General features: G+C 38.3%; 1 protein-coding gene across 1 annotated transcript; it reads right to left on the reverse strand.

Moving 5' to 3' along the window:
• Positions 1-356: 356 nt before the first annotated feature.
• Positions 357-2,067, reverse strand: LOC128859937 (circadian clock-controlled protein daywake-like). The gene is made up of 5 exons (XM_054097103.1): positions 1,827-2,067; positions 1,598-1,690; positions 1,369-1,522; positions 1,128-1,261; positions 357-886 (listed from the first exon to the last, which is right to left on the reverse strand). Exons 1-5 carry the CDS (start codon positions 1,912-1,914, stop codon positions 555-557), a joined length of 801 nt encoding a protein of 266 aa, XP_053953078.1. The 5' UTR covers positions 1,915-2,067; the 3' UTR covers positions 357-554.
• Positions 2,068-20,602: the final 18,535 nt, after the last annotated feature.

A 20,602-nucleotide genomic window follows, 5' to 3' on the forward strand; every position in this document is an offset into this window, starting at 1 on the left:
ATTTATTTATTTATTTATATTAATTTTTAATTTTGTTTTAATTTTGTAATAATTTTAATATGTATCAATATTTTTTATTTATTTTATTTTAATTTAAATTTTTTTGTAATTTTTAGTTTTTAAATACACGCAGTTTGCCATTCTCAGCTGTCAAAAACTAAATATAAAAAAAATTATTTTTAAGTTTTTATTTATATTTTTTTATTATTTTAGCTTTTAACTACGTTTTTTGTATATTTTAAAGTATTTTTATTTATTTATTTATTTATATTAATTTTTAATTTTGTTTTAATTTTGTAATAATTTTAATATGTATCAATATTTTTTATTTATTTTATTTTAATTAAAATTTTTTTGTAATTTTTAAATTTTATCTAAAACTGAAAGCATTTATTAGTTCAAGCATTGGAGTAAAACACTTAATTTATTTTCATATTTCAATACTTTATTTTAACAGACATAAATAGGAAAATAGCTTTTTTACAAATAAAACATAGATATTGCCTATAAATCACAATAATTGCTTGCTCGTCCTCACGCGCGTGACATTTTCCTTAACCATAGAATTCACTAGCTCTGGGCATATTGGAGATGAAGTAAGTTGCCGGCACATAAGCATAGATTTTCGTGAAGCGATCCTTCAACACCAACTCCAGTGTTTGCTCTAATGTGGGTGACAGAATACCGAATAGCTCACGCCAATTCTGATTGAATAGATCGTTAGCCGTTGCTTCGAGATCACGCTGACCGCCAAACAAATTCTGCACATCTATGTGGAAATCGCCGATTTCGAGAATTTTCGCTTTGAGACTTACGATGTCGGAGAATGTCAGATCACCTTCGTCGCGCAATTTCGTGGCAAGATGGAAATTCAAGCGGATTCTGGCTGGATTGTGTGAAATAAGAGAAGGGGAAATGCAGTGCGATTGCGGTCATGAGAAGTGGTATAAGTAGGTAGTTTTTATTTACTTTTTACTTTTTTTTATTTTTTATTTTTTTAATAAAATATTAAATAAAATATTTTTCATAAATTGGTAAAAATGCATAAACTAAAATTCTTTTCATCACAATTTTTGTGCCATCACTTTTCGCTTGTAACTAATTTCTAAGCCTTTGTTCGGTCTTACCTGCTTCTAAATTGCATTTGCCTGCGCCATTGATGTTCAAGCCCAAAACTGTGCCTTTAACCTTGTAATTGCCCTCGGCATATAATGCTGGCAATTCGAGTGTGGCATCCACCTCGAAGTTGCTTTTATCCAGTCTATAGCGCAAAGTAGATACAGAAAGAAGAAGAAGAAAAGAGGTAATAAGCAAGCAGTTGAAACAAATTTCATGCCACAATGAATAACAAATTCCACGAATACCCACGTGGCCTTCTTCACAATCGCCTTGCTGGCATTGTACGCAAGCATATTCTCCAATTCGGCAACAATGTTGAGCGTCGCACCGCTGTCTTGTTGAATTTTAATACGCTTAATGCTGAGCGGGTCCAATGAGCCCAAGGACTTTAGGCCGGGAACACCTTAAGTGTGGAGGAGTTTTAAAGAATTTTTTACTAAAAATTGTTTTTTTTTTGTTTTTAATTTCTATGCCTTACCGTCATGCCAATGACTGAATAATAGTTGGAAATTATCCGCAAAGCATTTATCGAAATTAGCACCGTTATAGTCACAAGGATTCAAAAAGGAAGCTATAAATATAAAAAAGAATTATATTTATTTATATGAAAAAAAAAATTTATATTTAGCTCCATAAATTTTTTGCACTTTTTCACTTTAAGACGCCATGAAAAAAATTAAAAAAAAAAACGTTAAATTGGTGCTTACGTCTTTCCGCCAAATGCTTGCTCGTCGTATATGTGATTTGTAGCGTCAGCGCTAACAGAAATGTTAAACTACACAGATTGGCACGCATTTTAATAATTACTGTTTGTAAAATCTTAGCACAGCAACTTTTTGAGAAGTATTTCTTGAATTCAAATCAATTAATTCGATATTCGATTTAATTAAAAAAATTTTTTATGAAAATGCACAAGCTCCGCCGATTTTTAAAAGTCTTTCGCGTTTGCCGTCCACAACTGTTCTAAATTCAAATTTGCGTAGACCTTTAACTTTTATATTTGATACTAAGTTATATGAAAAAAAGATGATTGTTTACTTTTGTGCTATACGCGAATTCATTTGATATCAAACTTGTTTTCAATAATTTTAAAATCTGCAGAAATTGTCACCTAATGCAGATATGAATATTTGTACGTATACAGGGTGACGCATTTGCATCCGAAAAATGCTATTTTATACACTTTGAAGTATTTCAATAAAACAAAACGGAAAAAATTAATAAACATACATACATACAAACTAATATACTAAAATACGGTAATTTTTAGTTTTAACACAAATGAGCTTCGGTATTACTCGTAACATATGGAGATGAATTCATTGTGTTAAACAAGTTCCATAGCGAGAGTTAAATGTTTGATAAGATGTGGATTGTATGAGAGAGACTGCGGAATCGCTACTGGAGTACTTGGTAGCACACGATAATACTTTGAAGTTTTCATAGTAATAATATTTGGAAATAGTTTGCATAGAACTTGGAACAAATTTCTCAATGCTTACGATTTTTTTTCTCAATCCCAGTCACGATGAATTGAGGTACAAGAGCACCTGGAATAAAAAAGTTCTGGATTCTAGCGCTTTTGTATCTGCTTGACTATATGAGTAAATGAAGACTTCATTTGTGGATATTACTCTCGTTTTCATCGCTGTAAGCCCCTCTTTTATAGCCGTAACTAACGCTTTTTGTTTTTGTTTGGTGGGTGAGGTAGGGTTCAATATGCATTCGCACTTATAGCGATCGTCATCAACTACGTCGAATGGTGTAGCCACTAAAACAACACCTCATCCTCTTCTGGGGAGACGCCCTTCCCGGAACTATTTTGCATTACTTCGGGAAGGCCCAGAACGGTGTCCATTAAATGGACCAATACTATTCCCCCCCGTCTGGGTCCAACATATTTGTAGCCAGCTTTATGCTATAGGCCCGTCTTCTAATGTCTCTGTGCCGTCATAGCATTGGTATGTGTGGCATGCAACCAGGTTCCTCTCACATGGGGTATGGGTGTTCTACGCCACCGAGGTTTCTTTCGCATCTGCAGCAAAACAGAAACATCAGAAGATGTTGCGATAATATCATACCGTCTTATGCCGTCATGAGCACATGATTCGAGCGTTTGTGATTTGTCGTCAGTTCGTAGACAATCAACTTCCTATCGAGAGCTGATTTGCGTTTTTCGCTGCCACTCCGAGCGTTACAGGAGCAGCATTATCCTCTTTGCAAAGCTTTAAATTGCGTTCCAACAGTCTTTTGATGCACACTTGTTATTGATGGAGCTGTCTGGGCTCAGTTGTTCACTCAAGACTGACTCAAGCGTTCGGCGTTCTTCGTTGAAAGAAGAAGAAGAAGAACATGTTCTCCGCGCTTTCTATTGCATTGCTGCAGCTTGGACAAAACGGAGTGTGCTCCATGTGGAAATGCGATGGAGGTACTTCAAGAAATATCCGTGACAGCACAATATTTGAGTTAAATATTAGTCTACGTCTTCCTCTAGTCATTAGCCATTGGCTAATTTTAGGTCTATAGGCCTAACGTCCGTTAACAGACGAGTCCCATCTGCTTTGCCACTTTTCTAACAAATGCAGACGTTCTGAAGCTTTCGCTTCAGTTGTCGGCTTTAGTCCTTCTCTGTCATAAAGTTGTCCCACTTTCTGCACAAGTATATCTATTGCGAGCTTTCTAGCGATGACGCAAACCGCGTCCTCTGATACGGTCTTGTATGCGCACACGACTCTTAGTGCATTTCGTCGGTGCATTTGAGCTACGGGTCTAACATTCGATGGCTTAGCTTCTGCCCATATAGGAGCAACATATAAGATGACTGAATCCACCACCTTTGCCAGGAGGTTTGGATGAATTCTTGTAAGAGCACCGTTGACAGCCGCGGCTTTGAAACCCACACTTGCTAAGTGTTGCTTAAAGCAGAGCCGTGCATCAATCATTACGCCTACATACTGTATTGCCTCTTGCGACAGTATTCATGGCCACTTATCCGCAATTTCATGAACTCTTTTTTTTACGTTACGAGTTACGAGGACCGCTTCTGTTTTTTGTACTGTCAGCTTCAGTCCCGCTGCAGAGAGCCATAGTTGGACTCTAGCTGCTGCATCATTACACTGACTTCCGCCTGAAATATGCTGCAATGGCCAGGTAATGACGAAATGATTGGTTAACACCAAGTTTGCCAGAGTAAGCCCCTCCTCCTCCTTTGTTATCTAATTTTGAGCCATCTGTCGATATCTATCATTTTCGATAACTAACACCCGTAGTAGAGGGGAGAGTACACCGCCCTGAGGAGTTCTGACTGTTTCCCTGATCTTCGATGATCCTAAGGTTGCGAACACAAATCTTGTCATGAATACGTTTTTGTTGAATTCAACCAAAGCCTCAGAGATTCCTATATCGGTTAGTGCTTTTATTATGGTGTCCGGTAGGATGTTATTGAACTCCCCCGATATTGATTGATCTTTCAATTTCTGTAATATGTGAGTCTGGGTTTATCGAGAGCAAGATTACGAGCTGCTAGCTGTTAACAACAGTTACGAAGTTTCAGGCTTCCCGACCTAGACACAGCGAAGATGCTAGAAGGAAATAGTACTCTTGAAAATTCATCTACCAAAACAACATAGGACTGTAGCATTAAAACGATGCTAGACGTTAATTAAGTATCTTTCGCTCCAGGAAAAACAGCCACTCAAATAACAGCAGCAACAAAAATACTCTGACAGTAACAAATTTTTTTTTTTGCGTTTGGTGAAACTAGTTATTACACATTTATTTGAATTCAGTACATATGCTCTACATACTGAAAAACCAAATATTACAAAAACAAAAATAAAACACATTAAATGATAGACACCAATGGGCTCCGCCTGAGGTAACGGAGCAGAAAATATTTACATACATTTACACATTTATTTGCGCAGAAATGACGGAAGTTAGGCTACGACTGTTTAAGACGATTATATCAATATTGTCTGCGTACGTCAGCAATTACTAGGTTATTCAATAAGTTTGGCGATTCGATAAGAAAGAGCGTTGATTCTAGCTTCAATTATTTTTTGATATGTTAGTGCATTCATCGGTAGTCTAGCGTAAGTGCACTTAGCCTGCATTCCAGAGGTTGTGGGTTAGAATCCCACGTAAAGCACGGTCCTCGCACTTTTTCAAACTTATCAACTTTCCGCGTTTTTATAAAAACAAAAAAAAAACAAAAAAAATTAATTCCTCAACCCCAACAACCTTATCCTTCCAATCTAAGATACTTGCATTGTGGCAGACACAGCTACGCATTGCATCAGTGGCGCCAGTAAGAGGAAACGGCCAGCCGCGGTAATAGCGCAGACACACCACTTTAGCGAAGGCCTCAACCATCTGCATGATCCTTCTGCAAGAAAAATGTGACACACAGATGGCGCTCTTCCTAAGCAACGACTGGCGGGCATTCCCACTATTTAGGACTGGCTAATCACCTACCCTCTCAGAAAGCAAATACTTGTCGAGCTCCCATGCTCCCGAGTGGAGTGAACAAGGACAAAAAGAAAGTGCATTCGTCATACTATACATATGAACGTACGTGAAGTTTCATTTCAATCTGTGAATTCATTCTTTGTTCTCAAGCCATTTGGTATCGACCTGTCACAGTATTTTCTACAATGGAAAAAATCAATTATTGTGCAGTGATTGAATTTTTTACATTTGGAAGGTTTAAAATCAAAGAAAATTTATGAACGAATGTTGAAAGTTTATAAGGACTTTTCGCCATCAATTAGTACAATAGAAAGATGGGTTGCTAAATTTAAACATGGTCGTTGAAGTCTGGAGGGCGAACCACATAAAGGACGTCCAAAAACAAAAATAAAAAAAATATGGAAAGCGTTTTCCATCAAATGCTGAGGTCATAACAACTGGGGAAGCGTATTGTGCAGCCCTTCCAGGTTCTCACTTCAGGGATGGAATTCATAAATTGGAATCTCGTTGTAGTATAAATTAGTTGACATAAAACAATCGAAAAATATCTGGACATGTGATTCGATTGTTGACTCGATTGTACTTTTAAAACGTCAGCGATTCTCTCGAATATTTAAATATCTCGGTCACGCCCATTACTAATTCCTCCGCGTTTTTCATCGGATGTAGAAGCTGATGTAGCTGCAGAACAGCATTTTGCAGAGCTTGCAAGAAATCATTATCGATAAATAAGTTGGAGCATCATTGAAATTGAGGGAACTTATTTTTTTTTATTTATTTACAAGAGAACCAACCAGCTATAAATATACACTGATATAATAACTGAGATAATAAGCATTGGCTGCTAAGGCCTTAGGCTTTGAGGGAACTTATATGGAATAAAAAAACCAACGTCATTCCATACCTTTCAAGCAACCATCCGTTTTTTGTGTGCCGAAAAAGTAATGAACACCTCAACTTAACTTAACAGTGTTCAAAGAAACATTCATTAGTAAGAGAGATTATACGTTAGATTTTCAGTTGTAATCTTAATGTCGGTTTCCCCAGTAAGCGAAGTTATCTATTACTACTACAGAATTATGGTACAACTGTTAAGAGTGATGTGGCTCTTCGTTTGACTTCGGCAGTTCCCCTTCAAACACATTCGCTTCGCTTCTGAAATGGCGGAAGTTTGGCTGCGGTTGTTAAGCTTGATTTTTCTATATTATCTGCGTACGCTAACAATTATACGCACTGTAAAAAATAATGCCTGAATAGTTTAGTTTTACTGCTCGATTAATACTTATTTCCCATTATCTAACACAAAGAAGGCACCTTACCTTATTGAACCTGAAACCTCGTTGGGTACTAAATTGCGATGTGCCTTAGTGTGTTTTACGCTGCTGCAACAATAACAAACTGTATAAGATTTGCTGAATCATCTACTTAATTGAAGGAATTAATATTAAGAGGCTAGGCTACTTCATTAACATTTAAATGAATGAGTTTTGCACATAAAAATTTTCCATTTCAAGATAACGGTATGCATTTCTTAAACGATAATTTGCATTCGGTGGCAGTTAGGTGGCTGATATTCAAATTGTAAAATAATCAGTTATTAAAGTAAATATTGAAATATATGCCGCCGCCGTAACCGAATGGGCTGGTGCGTGAGTACTATTCGGAATTCAGAGAGAACGTAGGTTTGATTCTCGGTGAAACACCAAAATTAAGAAAAACATTTTTCTAATAGCGGTCGCCCCTCGGTAGGCAATGGCAAACCTCCGAGTGTATTTATGCCATGAAAAAGCTCCTCATAAAAAATACCTGCCGTTCGGAGTCGTCTTGAAACTGTAGGTCCCCCTATTTGTGGAACAACATCAAGACGCACACCACAAATAGGAGGAGGAGCTCGGCCAAACACCCAAAAAGGGTGTACGCGCCAATTATAGATATATATGGGATACTCTTATAGATATATATGCATTAGACTTTATTATTATTATTTATTAGAATAATATAAAATATAACACTAACTTAAAAAAAGAGCACACTAGCTGCTTGGGCCTTCGGTGCTTGGTAATTATGAGATTGTGTTTAAGTTTTAAGGCATAGGATAAATGGCAATTTTACAAGCTTTCAATGGCATTCTCTGTTGTGGTATTTTTCAAAAGTTGGACGGGGTTTTTGGAACGTGTACCTATCACGTCTAGTATTTAAATTTGCACAAATGTCTATTATATGTAAACGGTTGATCGTTACAGAAAGGACATATGGGCGGAGACGTGGATAGAAGAAGGTGTTCATGGATTAGCCTGGTGTGACCGATCGTTAAATGCACGAATATAGAAATTTGATTCCTTGATATTGAGGATGCATATATTGCTTTTTCACACTCTGGGTTAAAAGCTTTATACGGGTGCTTGAATTGCGCCCATGATACATATTTTTGTCGAAGGAGATAGCTGTTTATGCAAGCTTGAAGGTCTTTAGAGATAAGTAGAGTAAATAGAAAGACTGGGGATTGGCGCATGTATTTGGTCGCTAGATCTGCCGATTCATTTCCTAGAATGCATTTGTGACTTGGTATCCAGACGATACGTATTTTGTTTCAATTTTTTATTAAGTAATTCCGTATTTGGGAGAGAATTTGACTACTACCGTAAATGTTGGATAGCCCTTGTATTACCGAAAGGCTCTCAGTAAATATGGCAAATTTACCTTTCGATTTCGACGCAAAGTCCACTGCTTTAGGGGTAGCGGTTGCTTCGGATGAAAATATTGAGCTATAAATTGGTAACAAGCCTCCTGTTAGCAGAACACCAATGTTGTCTACTACACCAAAAGTTGTGCTATCGCCGGCTTTATACCCGTCTGTAAATATGTGAGTTCTACTAGCGAACTTTTCTCTGTTGACTAGTTCGCCGAAGAGTTGTTTGAACAGTTCGGAGCTAGTGTTACTTTTATAGAACTTGTGAAGGTAAGAGTTTATTGGTGCAGACCCCCTGACACAATTTAAGCGATGTTTTTGGGATTTGAATTCCCAGATTATACAGTGATGAAATGCACTCTCGTTTAGCGGATTTTATCTTGTATGATCGTTTATGTTTGGAAGCAGTCTTCAAGGTATTAAAAATAATTCTATTGGCTTCGGGATTAGCCTAAATTCAGATTTCTGTATCTATCAGGAATAGAGGGTAGGCCAGCCTCGGAAAGTATGCACTTAGTAGGAGATGTTGGAAATGCGTTAAGGCTTCTACGAACTGCGGTATGGTGAGGCTTGTTTAATTTTTGGTTTGAGATTGCGCAATTGCCTTAAATAGGCAGTCCATAGTCTATTTTTGATACTACACAATAAAGCTCTAGTTACGTTAAAGAGGGTGTTTGTATGGATATGAAAGTGCTTAGATGAGAGTTATTTGATGATGTTAAGTCAGCTAGTAAGACTATTTCTGAGGTACAGACAATGTTCTCTAAAAGTGTATTTGTTGTCGAATACAATACCAAGTATCTTTAGCACATTAGCCTCAGCTATATTTGTATCTTGCTGATTAATTTGTATTTGTTGACATCGTTTCTTCCGGCAGATATGCAGTGTCTTGCATTTGCTGTATGATAAAATTGCTCCCGAATGTTTGCTCCAGGAGCTAATATCGTCAAGCAGCTTTTCGAATATTGATTGTACTTTATTGATGTCTTTGACTTTTGTGTAAAAGAAAGCATCGCCAGCATATATCCGGAAGTCTAAGCTTTTTTATTTGGCGGCAATTTTATGTATTTCGTCGAAAGCTATAATAAAGAGTACCACTGAGAGGGGAGAGTCTTGGGGTATGCCGTTTTCAAGGCGGTGCATTGAATAAGGTACACTAATGATTTTGATTTGAAATGTACGATTCGTTAAGGGGTTACATGGGTTTCGTCGGGTAAAAAAGGCCTATTTTCAATATTTTTTTTTTATGTAAAAAATTATTTATTTAATTCAAACTTTTTTCTGTCTTATAGATACATATTTAAAGAATAATTTTTAAAATTAAAAAAAGAAGTTAAAACTCCTCCATTGTGACGTCATTTCCGGTGACCCCTCGAAAAAAAGGTGCGTCCGCGTTGTCAGCATAACTCCTGACAGGCTCATCAAAAATGAAAAAACAAAAATAAGTGTATTAGTTAAGACCATAAACTCGTGCTTGAACGAAGGAAAGAAAACAAGTAAAAATTGGAATTTTGGCAGATTGAAAAAAAAAAACAAAATCCTTCGCTCTAGCACGAGTAAATTGTATTTCGAACACCTCTCGGTGTTCGGTAAGATCGGTTGAGTAGTTTTCGAGAACATTTGACAACCGACTTTGAAAACACGGTTCCGTGAAAAACGCGTTTAAAGTTTTGAGTAACAATAAAAGTGGCTTGGAGCGCACACATTCCAAAGGCTGTATCTCCGAATTTATTATTCGGATCGACTTGAAAATTTAAGATAATATTCCTGAGATGTTGTAGAAATTAATAAGCAAAAAAAAAAAAATCGATTTTTTGAACCAACGAAACCCATGTAATCCCTTAAGAACGACTTTACCAACTGGTAAATTGTCGGGCCAATATGCCACGCTGCAAGTTGTTCAAGAACAACATGGAATCCAATGCGGTCAAAAGCCTTTTCAAAATCTGTCTACAGTAATGTTACGTGGTTTGTTGATGAGAGAGCATCTGCTATGTAGGTTTGCAGGGGAATAAGATCTTCCATGGTGCTGTGGTATTTTTAAAGGCAACTTTATTAGGACTCACAAACCCATTTTTTGTTATGAACCACATAAGCCGTTTTGCTATCATTTTTTCAAATGTTTTTCCTAAGCAAGAGAGAAGTGATATGGGTCTGTAGCTATCGAGGTGATTTGTTGGCTTATTCGGTTTGAAAGTTGGTATCACGTCGACTGACAGCCAAGTGTGAAGGTATTTACCAGTTTTAAACATGTCATTGATTATTTGATTTAGTTACATCTACTTTCACTTTGTAATCAAAATCCAGTTTAGGCTACTCTAAGTTGAAAAAAAAAATTATTTATATTAATTCGACAATTTAATATGAAATTTACTGTCACTTTTTCGCCTCATATTGGTAAACATTACCAACATTTGTATGTACGTATGTGTGTGTGTGTGGACGCTAATTTAACAAAATAATACGAATGGATGCGCGCCTGACCTTGACTCTATTCTGGTTAGCCAAATAAATGGTATGAGCAGAAATTCTAGTCCAATAATAAATGGATGATCAATGCATTGTTGTTGGGGATTCACTTGAAGAAAGAAAATCAAAAATACAAACAAAATTAAATAGCAAAAAATATTATATTCCAAATTCACTTTTTTTGAGTTGATTGAGAGTAAATGATAGGGGACGAATAATTAATATGTATTATGCAAAAACAAATGTGATATTCACAATTCGAAAGCAAATTTCCGTTAAATGTATGCAAATGAAACTGGCTTCGGTTTAAGATTTCAGCGTTAACTAAAACAAAGAACGAGCATATAAAGATATAAAATGAAACAAATTGACAAGGCATAAAATGATGTTAGCAAAAATTTAATAATTTATAACAAGACCCATTCATACAAGGTGATAGCAGTAGGACAAAAACAACATTTTGTACATCAGAATGACATGACAAAATAAAGTAAAAAAGCTATCCACTGTGCGCATGAAATATCGAATGAAAGAAAAGTGTTTTCTAATAGCAGTCGGCTTACGCCAGGCAATAGCAATCCTACGAGTGTAATACTTTCATGAAAAAATCCCTCATAAGAAACTAAGTGCCCCATGGAGGTGGCGTCATTTGTTTAACAACATACAGATGCTCATCATAATTTCTAGGAGAGGCGCTGCCCAACATCTAACAGAGAATGTGTATGTAGAACATTATTCTTATTATTCGATGGTTACTGGTAAGGTTTCGGAGTAACGGAACAACAGTGTGAATATGTGTGGCATTATCATGAGACAGTTTAGCATTTTAAATGGATTCGGAATGTTCCGTCAGAGAACATTGAGAATTGTTTCTGTTGCTCACAGTTACTTGAAACATTCATGTGATACAAAAAATGGAACTATATACATAAATCGTGAACATTTTCGTGCGCGCGTTTTATATGACGTTTGCCAAAGACTAAACCAACTTGGATTATAGTGTGCAGATCAAGTCGCTTTGGCTATCTCAAACAACTTTGTTTCAATGATTTTGCGAATTCAATCGTGGTCACACTTCGCTACGAAACGAGTTTCGCAAAGGTACAAATGCTTGGGCATTGGCTTCACACGCATACATTTAACATCGCATTAACATTTGGCTGACGAAAAGATTTATTCACTTTGGATATCGCAAAATTGATTCAATTTAAAAAAAAAAAAACAAAAACAGTAACTCTCGTACATGCATTCAAGCGATCTAAGTATTTTGGATATTGTAGTTAATTTTTCTGAAAATTGGTTTATTTGTAGGTTAGGAGTAAGCAGAAAAAATTTTGAAAAAAAAGTAGTAATTTTAAGATTTATACGATGCTTAAAATTACATTATATTTGCAGTTCCTCTTAACATTTTTATACATTTTTGTTTTAAATTTTTTAAGACAAAATAAAATTAAAAGTAAAACTAAATTTTTTTGGGCATAAAATTATATTTTGTTTATTTTAAATTTTTTGCAATTTTTGTTTTCATAATTTTTTAGAATTATCTGAGGGGGATGCTTTGCAAAAAATATAAAAAAAAATATTTTTCCCTAAGAAACTAAAACCAAAAAAAAAAAATATATATATATATAAAAATGTTAGGAGGAAGATATTGCAATTAAAAAACAATTATTGATATTGAAATAGAATACATTTTTTAGGTGAATTTTTATACATTTTTGGTCTCAATTAAAATAAAATTAAAATTAAACAATTTTTTTGGGCATAAAATAATATTTTGTCTGTTTTACATTTTTTTCAAAATGTTTATTTATAATTTTTTATATAGTATATCTGAGGGGGTGTTTGTCAAAAATTACAAACAAAAATCTTTTTCTCAAAATGTTTTTACAAAAATATATATTGGGAGGTTGAATTAGTTTTAAAGGTGACACACAGATGGCGCTATTTATATTGCGTTGGCAATACTGAATATATATTCATGACAAAGCCTCATCCCTAGGCTTTGTTTATCAGTATCTGTCATTTCGCTGAAGTATAAACAACGCAGTGTTTTCGTGCTCCGAGTATGTCAACTTTCGTGCCGTCGAAACGCAATTTGCGGGAAGCTTTGCTTTTCTGCTTCAATTTGAAAAAAAATACAGCCCAAGCCCGTGAATTGCTGCAGGAGGCCTACCCAGACCATACTCCGTCGATTTCAAGATGTGAGTACTGGTTTCGACGATTCAAAAGTGGTGATTTTCACACCGAAGACAAGGAGCGTCTTGGCCAGCCCAAAAAGTTCGAGGACGCGGAATTGGGGGAATTGGTAAACGAGGACTCGTGCCAAACCCAAGAAGAGCTTGCTGAATCATTGGGCGTTGATAAATCAACCGTTTGCAAGCGTCTAAAAGCGATTGGAATGATCCAAAAGCAAGGACATTGGGTCCCGTACGAGTTGAAGCTGCGCGACGTCGAACGGCGACTTTTTACGTGCGAATTGCTGATCGAGCGACAAAATCGGAAGGGTTTTTTGCATCGGGTGGTGACTGGCGACGAAAAATGGATCAACTACGATAACCCAAAACGCAAAAAATTATGGGGTTTGCCCGGCCACGCATCAACGTCGACGGCCAAGCAGAATATTCACGGCAAGAAAATCACGTTCTGCATTTGGTGGGATCAGGTCGGCGTCGTATATTTTGAACTGCTCCAACCGGGCGAAACAATCACGGGGTATCGTTACCGACTGCAATTGATGCGTTTAAGCCGGGCATTGAAAGAAAAACGGCCGGAAACGGTAAAAAGGCACGACAAGGTTATTTTGCAACATGACAACGTTCGGCCGCATGTTGCTCAACCTGTCAAAAAATACCTTGGAACGCTTGGCTGGGAAGTGTTACCCCACCCGCCGTATAGTCCAGACATAGCTCCCTCCGATTATCATTTGTTCCGGCATATGAGTCTCGATTTGGCGGACCAGCGGTTCTCCTCGTACGAGGCTACCAAAATATGGGTTGAGTCATGGATAGCCAAGCAGCGGCCAGAATTTTGGAGAAAAGGTATCCGGAAATTGCCCGAAAGATGGGCGAAAGTTGTAGCTAGCGATGGCCAATACTTCGAATAAAATATTTTGTACCGTTTTTTCACAATAAAGCCCCAAATCTTCGAAAAAACCTTTAAAACTAATTCAACCTCCCAATAAATTTTTCAGAAATAAGTTTTATTAAAAATTATTTTTCTCTAAAAACCAAAAAAAAAAACAAAAAAAAAACGAAAAAAAATCAACCATTTATAAAAATATTAAAAGAAACTGAAGATATTGCACTTAAAACCTGTATACCAAAATTTTCAACGTTGAATACGTTTCAAAATTATCATTTTTTTTTCGAAATAGTTTTCAGCTTACATCTTATTATACTCAAGCCCATAACACAATTATTAAAGCTTTGTTCACTTGTACACCGCCTTTGTTATGTCTAGTGCCGAACCTTTTCTTGCTAGCTCATCCGATAGCTCATTACCCCCTATATTCTTTTGACCGGGAACCCATATCAGAGTAATTTGAAGCGAATGAACAAGCAATTCTAGTTCCTCTCTACACTGTAAAACCAGTGCGGATGAAATGGAATTGGAGTCTAAGACCGTGATAGCTGCTTGACTGTCTGAAGGAATAGCTACTCTTGGACCAATTTCTTTGTAGTGTTTTAGTGATTCGCATGCTTCTCGGATTACTACTAGTTCTGCCTGAAACACGCTGGCATAGTCAGTCGAAGTCGAATTGATTTGAATAAATTGAGCGGCTACCAATCACTTTCCTCTCCTCCATTCGGCTCTCGATGGAAAACGTACTGTAAAGTTGAGGTCGGGGATTGTGAAGCCGATTTGGTTTTAAGCAGTGCGGGCCACTGTAGGAGGATCTTGCAGTGATCGTACGATCTTCTTGTCCGGCTTCCTATACCTCTGAGTTTCACCGCTGCATGTGGTGATTGTTTTTATGTGCAAGCCTAATGGTAACAGATGTGTGGCACGTTAAGCGCTTCAGTAGGATCGGTACTAAGCGCTCTTGTGGTAAAGATATTTGCTGATCTTTGTATCTGGTGTAACTTGGTTTGGTTGCTTTTTTTCCATAGCGGGCCACCAGACTAGTACTGCATATGTTACTGTCGATCTTACAATGGCTGTGTAGAACCAATTGGATAACTTTGGTTGAAGATCCCATTTTTTACCCCAAATTCTCTAACACGTGTTAAGTTCTATATTAGTTTTCTTCATCCTGCATTTTACATTGGTCCTCCAGCTGAGTCTGGAATCAAGGATAACACCTTAGCACCTAAGCACCGCTAGTTCGACGGTTCAACCTACAGGGATACTGTTTTGGTAATAACGTCTGGAGGCCGTGGTGAGCAATAAGCTCAATCGTCAGTTATATTCGTCAACTGTTCGTCTTGCCGCATTTTATCAATGCGACTGTTGTGGTTGCTGCCGCGTTCATCTCGCATCAGTTCTTCGCCTCAAATGAATGTTGCGAAGTTCTACGATAATTTGTGTAGCAAAAGCTTGTACCACCCTCCATTTTTCATTCGACTCAAGCATTTTTTTTTTTTTTTTTTTTTTTATGGAGGTGGCACAAAGCAATGAAAGCCGAAAAGTGTGAGACTTGCCTTTCGACTCAAGCATTTGTGGATCTAGGTTATTGGGTATCAGAAACAAGTCTAGGCGATGCCGATATTTTTGGAAACATCCGTGTCCACTTAATAGCTGCGCTAGGAAGAAATCAACCTCTCCGCGTTGTCGACGGATCCACTCGTTAATCCGTGGGATCAACCTCTGAGTCCAGTCAGCTATTCGAGGCAGAACGTTTTGCTTGTTTGAGTTCCTCTGTCGGCTTCGTACTTTGCGAGCAGTACAGCCTCTTCTGTTTGCCCGGATTTTTATAGGCATTTTGCTAGCTATGACGCAGATTGCATCGTCCGACACCGTTCTATAGGCACACGCGGTCCTCAACGCACTTGTTCTACTGACCTGCAGTACTTCTTTAAAATTACACTTTTTTATTCCAGCCCAGATTGGAAAGGTGAACAACATTATGAAGTCTATCACAGTGGAAATAATTATTCTCCTGGCACCCTGTGACCTTCCTATGTTCGGTAGCATGCCCATAAGTGCGTTGTTAACCTTTGTCGCCTTCACACTAACAGTTGCAAGAGGTTCCCTGAATGTTAGTCTGGCATCAATGTCCATGCCAAGATATTTTATAGACTTCTGGGATTCTATATCGTGACACTCTACTGATATTGACAGCTTTTCTTCCTGCTCGCTCCTGCGGATCAGCACCAGTTCTGTTTTTTGGGCAGCTAGTTCCAGGCTGGCGTTATTCAACCACCTTTATATTCTTGTTATGGCATCATTACATACCTGTTGCAATCTATCATCACTACGGGTACTCTGGCTCTTTGGGCCTTTCCCTGTATCGTACTGCAGTACTCTCTGGTTAAGTAGCTGCAGATGATTAGAATGAGATACTTTGGTACCGAGAAGGTGGTGAGTGCATTCAAAATATTTGCCCAATTGGCCGTATTAAATGCGTTTTTTATTAACAGCCTTTTTGGCCAAATCAACTACCATCCCTATTGCATCAACAGCAGATCTTTCCCTGCGAAAACCGAACTGATTGTCTGAGAGACCTCCTGGTCCCAGCAGATACTCCCGTAGCATCGTACCATATCTCATTTAACAACAGCCTTTCAGCTCTATAATTAGTACGCACATCCTTTGTTGGATGCTTGCCCGAGTTTCTACTTTCATTTGTGATGTACGGATCTTCATGTTGTTCCACAAATGGGGTCCTACAATTAACTGCCTCCGAACGAAAGATAGTTTTTTATGAGGCGCTTTTTAGCAGAAATACACTCGGAGGTTTCCTATTAAATTATACCTTCTCCGAACCCGGACAATAACGAATGGCAGTCAGTTTCATATGAGAAAATCGCCAATTCGAAAAATTTTTACGCTCACGGCGCGTGGGTTATCAAAAGTTTCATTGTCAGCGTCCTGTGTCATCGTCTCTTGCAAAAAGAAATGGAAGAATGGAAAGTTGATAGTTGAAGTGGCTGATCAGGGAAAGGTCAAGTGGCGATGGGTGCTTACGTTAGTGAGAAAAAATTTAAATGAAATGTAAAACTCATTAAATGTATATCATTAAGTGCATACTTGCTGCGAGCGTTAAATTGCCGCTGTTGCTGATGGGCAGGCAAAGCAAGTGTCCGGACGCGCGACGTTTATAAGCAAATCGAGCAGCATATGCTGGTGGTAGGTGTAGTTTTTGTGGTTGCCTCTGCATTGCAGAAGTACTACATACACATTTCTTTATTTATTTACACAGGTGCCAAGAATGTAAAGTATTCATTCTCAAAGCAATTAAGTGTATAATTGGGAATCTACTTAATTTATTTGTGTGCTATTTGTTGCCGTGCGCTGCTCTGTGCAGTTGTTTAATATCGAATTTACAGGTTTTCGTCAGCCTGTGTAATTGATGGTGACATTAAGTGCTATATAATATAAATATACTTATGCACATATCCCATGTGCATATATACATATACAGGTGGCCCAAAAGTAACCTTGTGATGTTTTTTGGCTGTAATTAAAAAAATGAAAAACTTTGATTCTTCTTGTGGATTATTTTTATTTGGTGTTTTAATTTTTTTTACATCAAGTCGAGAATATGATGTCATGTAAATGGCCGCCGCCACAGTTGATTGCCATTTGAGCCCTTTTTATGGCATTTTCCATCACTTTGGCCAAAACTTCCGGCGATAGGTCCTCACATTCTTGACGGATATTGTCTTTAAAAGCTGCTAGAGTCTGAGGCTTGTTGACATAAACCCGCGACTTCAAAAAGCCCCACGAAAAGAAGTCTGGAGCGGTCAAATCAGGCGATCTTGCTGGCCAGTGCAAATCGCCAAAACGGGAGATTAGGCGCCCGGGAAATGCATCCTTCAGCATATCGGTTGTGGCACGTGCAGTGTGTGCCGTTGCACCGTCCTGTTGGAACCACATGTTTTCCAATCCCAATTCATCAAGTTGCGGCAAAAAGAACTCCTTGATCATTGCTCTGTAGCGCTTACCATTCACAGTAACCGGTTGGCCCGGGACGTCTTCGAAGAAAAAAGGTCCTATGACTCCTCCAGCGAAAACAGCACACCATACAGTGACTTTGAGCGGGTGTTATGGCTCTTCGTGGGTTACACGCGGATTTTCAGTGCCCCAAAAGCGTAAATTTTGCTTATTTACGTACCCGCTAAGATGGAAATGGGCCTCATCACTCATGATTATTTTTGGTGAAACATCATCTTCCTCTTGGTGGTGATTAAGGATGGCTTGAGCGTATGTTAGACGCGATTGGCGGTCAGCAGCTAACAGCTGATGCACCATCTGGACTTTGTACGGAAACATCTTCAAATCTTGTACCAAAATTCACTGTAAAGACCGTCGACTGATACCCATTAGCGTGGCACGTCGTCTGGTCGATGTCGACGGCGCTTCCATGATATCCTCGGCTTCAGCAGCAATATTCTCTGCAGAACGGCTACTCCAGGGTCTGCCACGCCTGGCAGCATCTCGTGTTGTGCCAGTCTTTACGAGGCGAGCGGCTAAACGTCGCAGTGCTTCACCAGTAGGCGTTGGACGGCGAGGAAATCTGCGACGAAATTCACGTTGTGCCAAAGTCACCGACCGATTATTGGTCAAATAAGTAGTCAGCAATATTCCGAGTTCTGGAGCAGTGTAGCGCAACATTGTTTATTAACGTGTATTTTCGCATGTGTTTAGGCTTGAGCTAATATCTTTGAGATTTGATGCTTTGGATTAACAATGTTTAGTAATCGGTTACCAAAATACAATTATAAGTAAAGGACAGCACAGATTCTATCGACGGAAAAGTGTGAGTAAACAAATAAACAAAGCGAACAAATTTCCATCGATCGCCTGACTGCCACTGGAGATGCATGACGTACTCTGATCGTTTTTGGTTTGGCGCCCAGTCATATGCAGAAAGCGAGTGTTGTTGCCCTGATCTAAGACTTTTCAACTACAGAAATTATGAACCTGCTGAATAGAAAAAGAGAGCGGAAAGCATTTTTTTTTTTAATTTTAAAAGTGAGACCGTTGTACCACAAAGGCGCTAAAATGAGAGTTAAAATCACGGCAAAAACTTCTAAAAACTGTTGCTGTTTTATCTAATTACGGAGTTTGAAAAAAATATTTACAATAATTGGAAAAAACAAATAAATTAATGTATAAAAAAAGTTAAAAATATATCTGTATGAATATGTAATTTATTTTAAATCTCTAAATTGTCAAAAAATCAAATAATTTATTTGAACCAAAAACCGGCCATAACATTTCAGTATCCAACATGCCGAGTTGTTTTGCGAAATAACAAAGACTGAGTCAGCATTTCGCATTTACAAATCTGAATGTGCACAGACTCTATTAAATAAAAAACCGTACTTTTATGGCAGCTTTGGAAATTTTTTTAATTTCTCTCAAAGGCGGCTGCCGAATTGGTTGGTGCGTGACTACCATTCGGGAGTGCGTCGTTTCGAATCTCCATGCATGAATAGCAAAGTAGAAAAAGTCGGTCGCCCCCCAACATCATCGAAGACACGCTTTTACGGCTACTGAAAAGGAGCCCGCACAATTGGGTCTGGCGATAAGCGAGGGCAAAACCAGGTATATGTTGGCGTCCTGCAGGGAGTCGTGGCGTTTTGAAGCACAGACCGAAGTAAGAATTAAAAAAAAACAACAAAAACAACAACACTCTACAAGACGCTCATCATCCCGATGCTTTTTTATGGCGCTGAAGCCTGGACAGTCAAACAATCAGATGTAGCCGCTCTTGAAACCGCTCGAAAGGAAAGTACTTTGCAAGATTTTTGGCCCTGCTTGCATAGATGGCGGGTACCGCATTCGTATGAACCACGAGCTGTATAAGCTTTACCGAGATATTAACATAGTCAAACGAGTCACCCCGCAGAGAATCAAGTGGCTGAGTCAAGTCGTCTGTATGGGAGAACTGCTCCGGCGAAGAAGATTTTTGATAAGGTAATTGACGATCGACGGCGAAGAGGATGTCTTCGTGTCCGGTGGTAGGACCAAATTGAAGATGACTTGGCTTTTCTCGGCTTCAGAAGCTGGAAAAGGTGTGCGGAAAACATAGCCATTTGGCGAGACATTATTCGGCAGGCTTTAGCGGATTGTTAAGGCCAATTAGTGTATTTCTGTCATTAAAAAACTCCTCACTCCTCTCGGGAGCATAGGGCCTCAACAAGACTCAGTCTGGCGTTGGTTTTGTTAATCTGTTTTGATTTCTAACAGGGTATGTGATTAGCCTGCCGCTACCACTTCTAAGTAGTGGAAATGCCCACCTGTCGTTGCTTAGGAATAACGCCTTTTTAGTGCTTGGAGCGCCATCTGTGTCACACATTTTTCTGTCAGAAGTATCGCATAGATGGTTGAAGACTTCGGTAAATTTCGGTGATGGTTGAGGACTGCGCTATTACCGCGGTCGCCCGCTTCTTCTTGCTAGCGCCACTGATGCAATGTGAAACTGTGTGTTTTTTTGTTTTTAATTTGCTTGCTTTAACAGCCACAATGTAAATAATGCGCAGAATATTGTGCGGGAGTGAGGATGGATAGGATAAGTTTTTGGGGTTGAGGAATGGAATTGGAGGAATTTTTTGTTTTTTTTTTTTTTAGAAACAGGGAAAGGAGGTAAATTTGGAAAAGTGCGAGGAGCGTGCTCTATGTGGGACTCGAAGTCACAACCTCTGGGATGGCAGGCTAGCGCACTTACGCAAGACAAGCGAGGCC

This window comes from Anastrepha ludens, chromosome 2 (genome assembly GCF_028408465.1).
Source record: "Anastrepha ludens isolate Willacy chromosome 2, idAnaLude1.1, whole genome shotgun sequence".
Taxonomy (NCBI): Eukaryota; Metazoa; Arthropoda; class Insecta; order Diptera; family Tephritidae; genus Anastrepha; species Anastrepha ludens.

What these genes read in the sequence shown, in the direction of transcription:
- LOC128859937 (XM_054097103.1), bottom strand. Translation starts at nt 1,914, where the DNA reads ATGCGTGCCAATCTGTGTAGTTTAACATTTCTGTTAGCGCTGACGCTA. An exon ending in CAAGCATTTGGCGGAAAGAC is followed by an intron (nt 1,691 to 1,826) that starts GTAAGCACCAAT and finishes TTATATTTATAG; the next exon opens with CTTCCTTTTTGAATCCTTGT. An exon ending in GCGATTGTGAAGAAGGCCAC is followed by an intron (nt 1,262 to 1,368) that starts GTGGGTATTCGT and finishes TTTGCGCTATAG; the next exon opens with ACTGGATAAAAGCAACTTCG.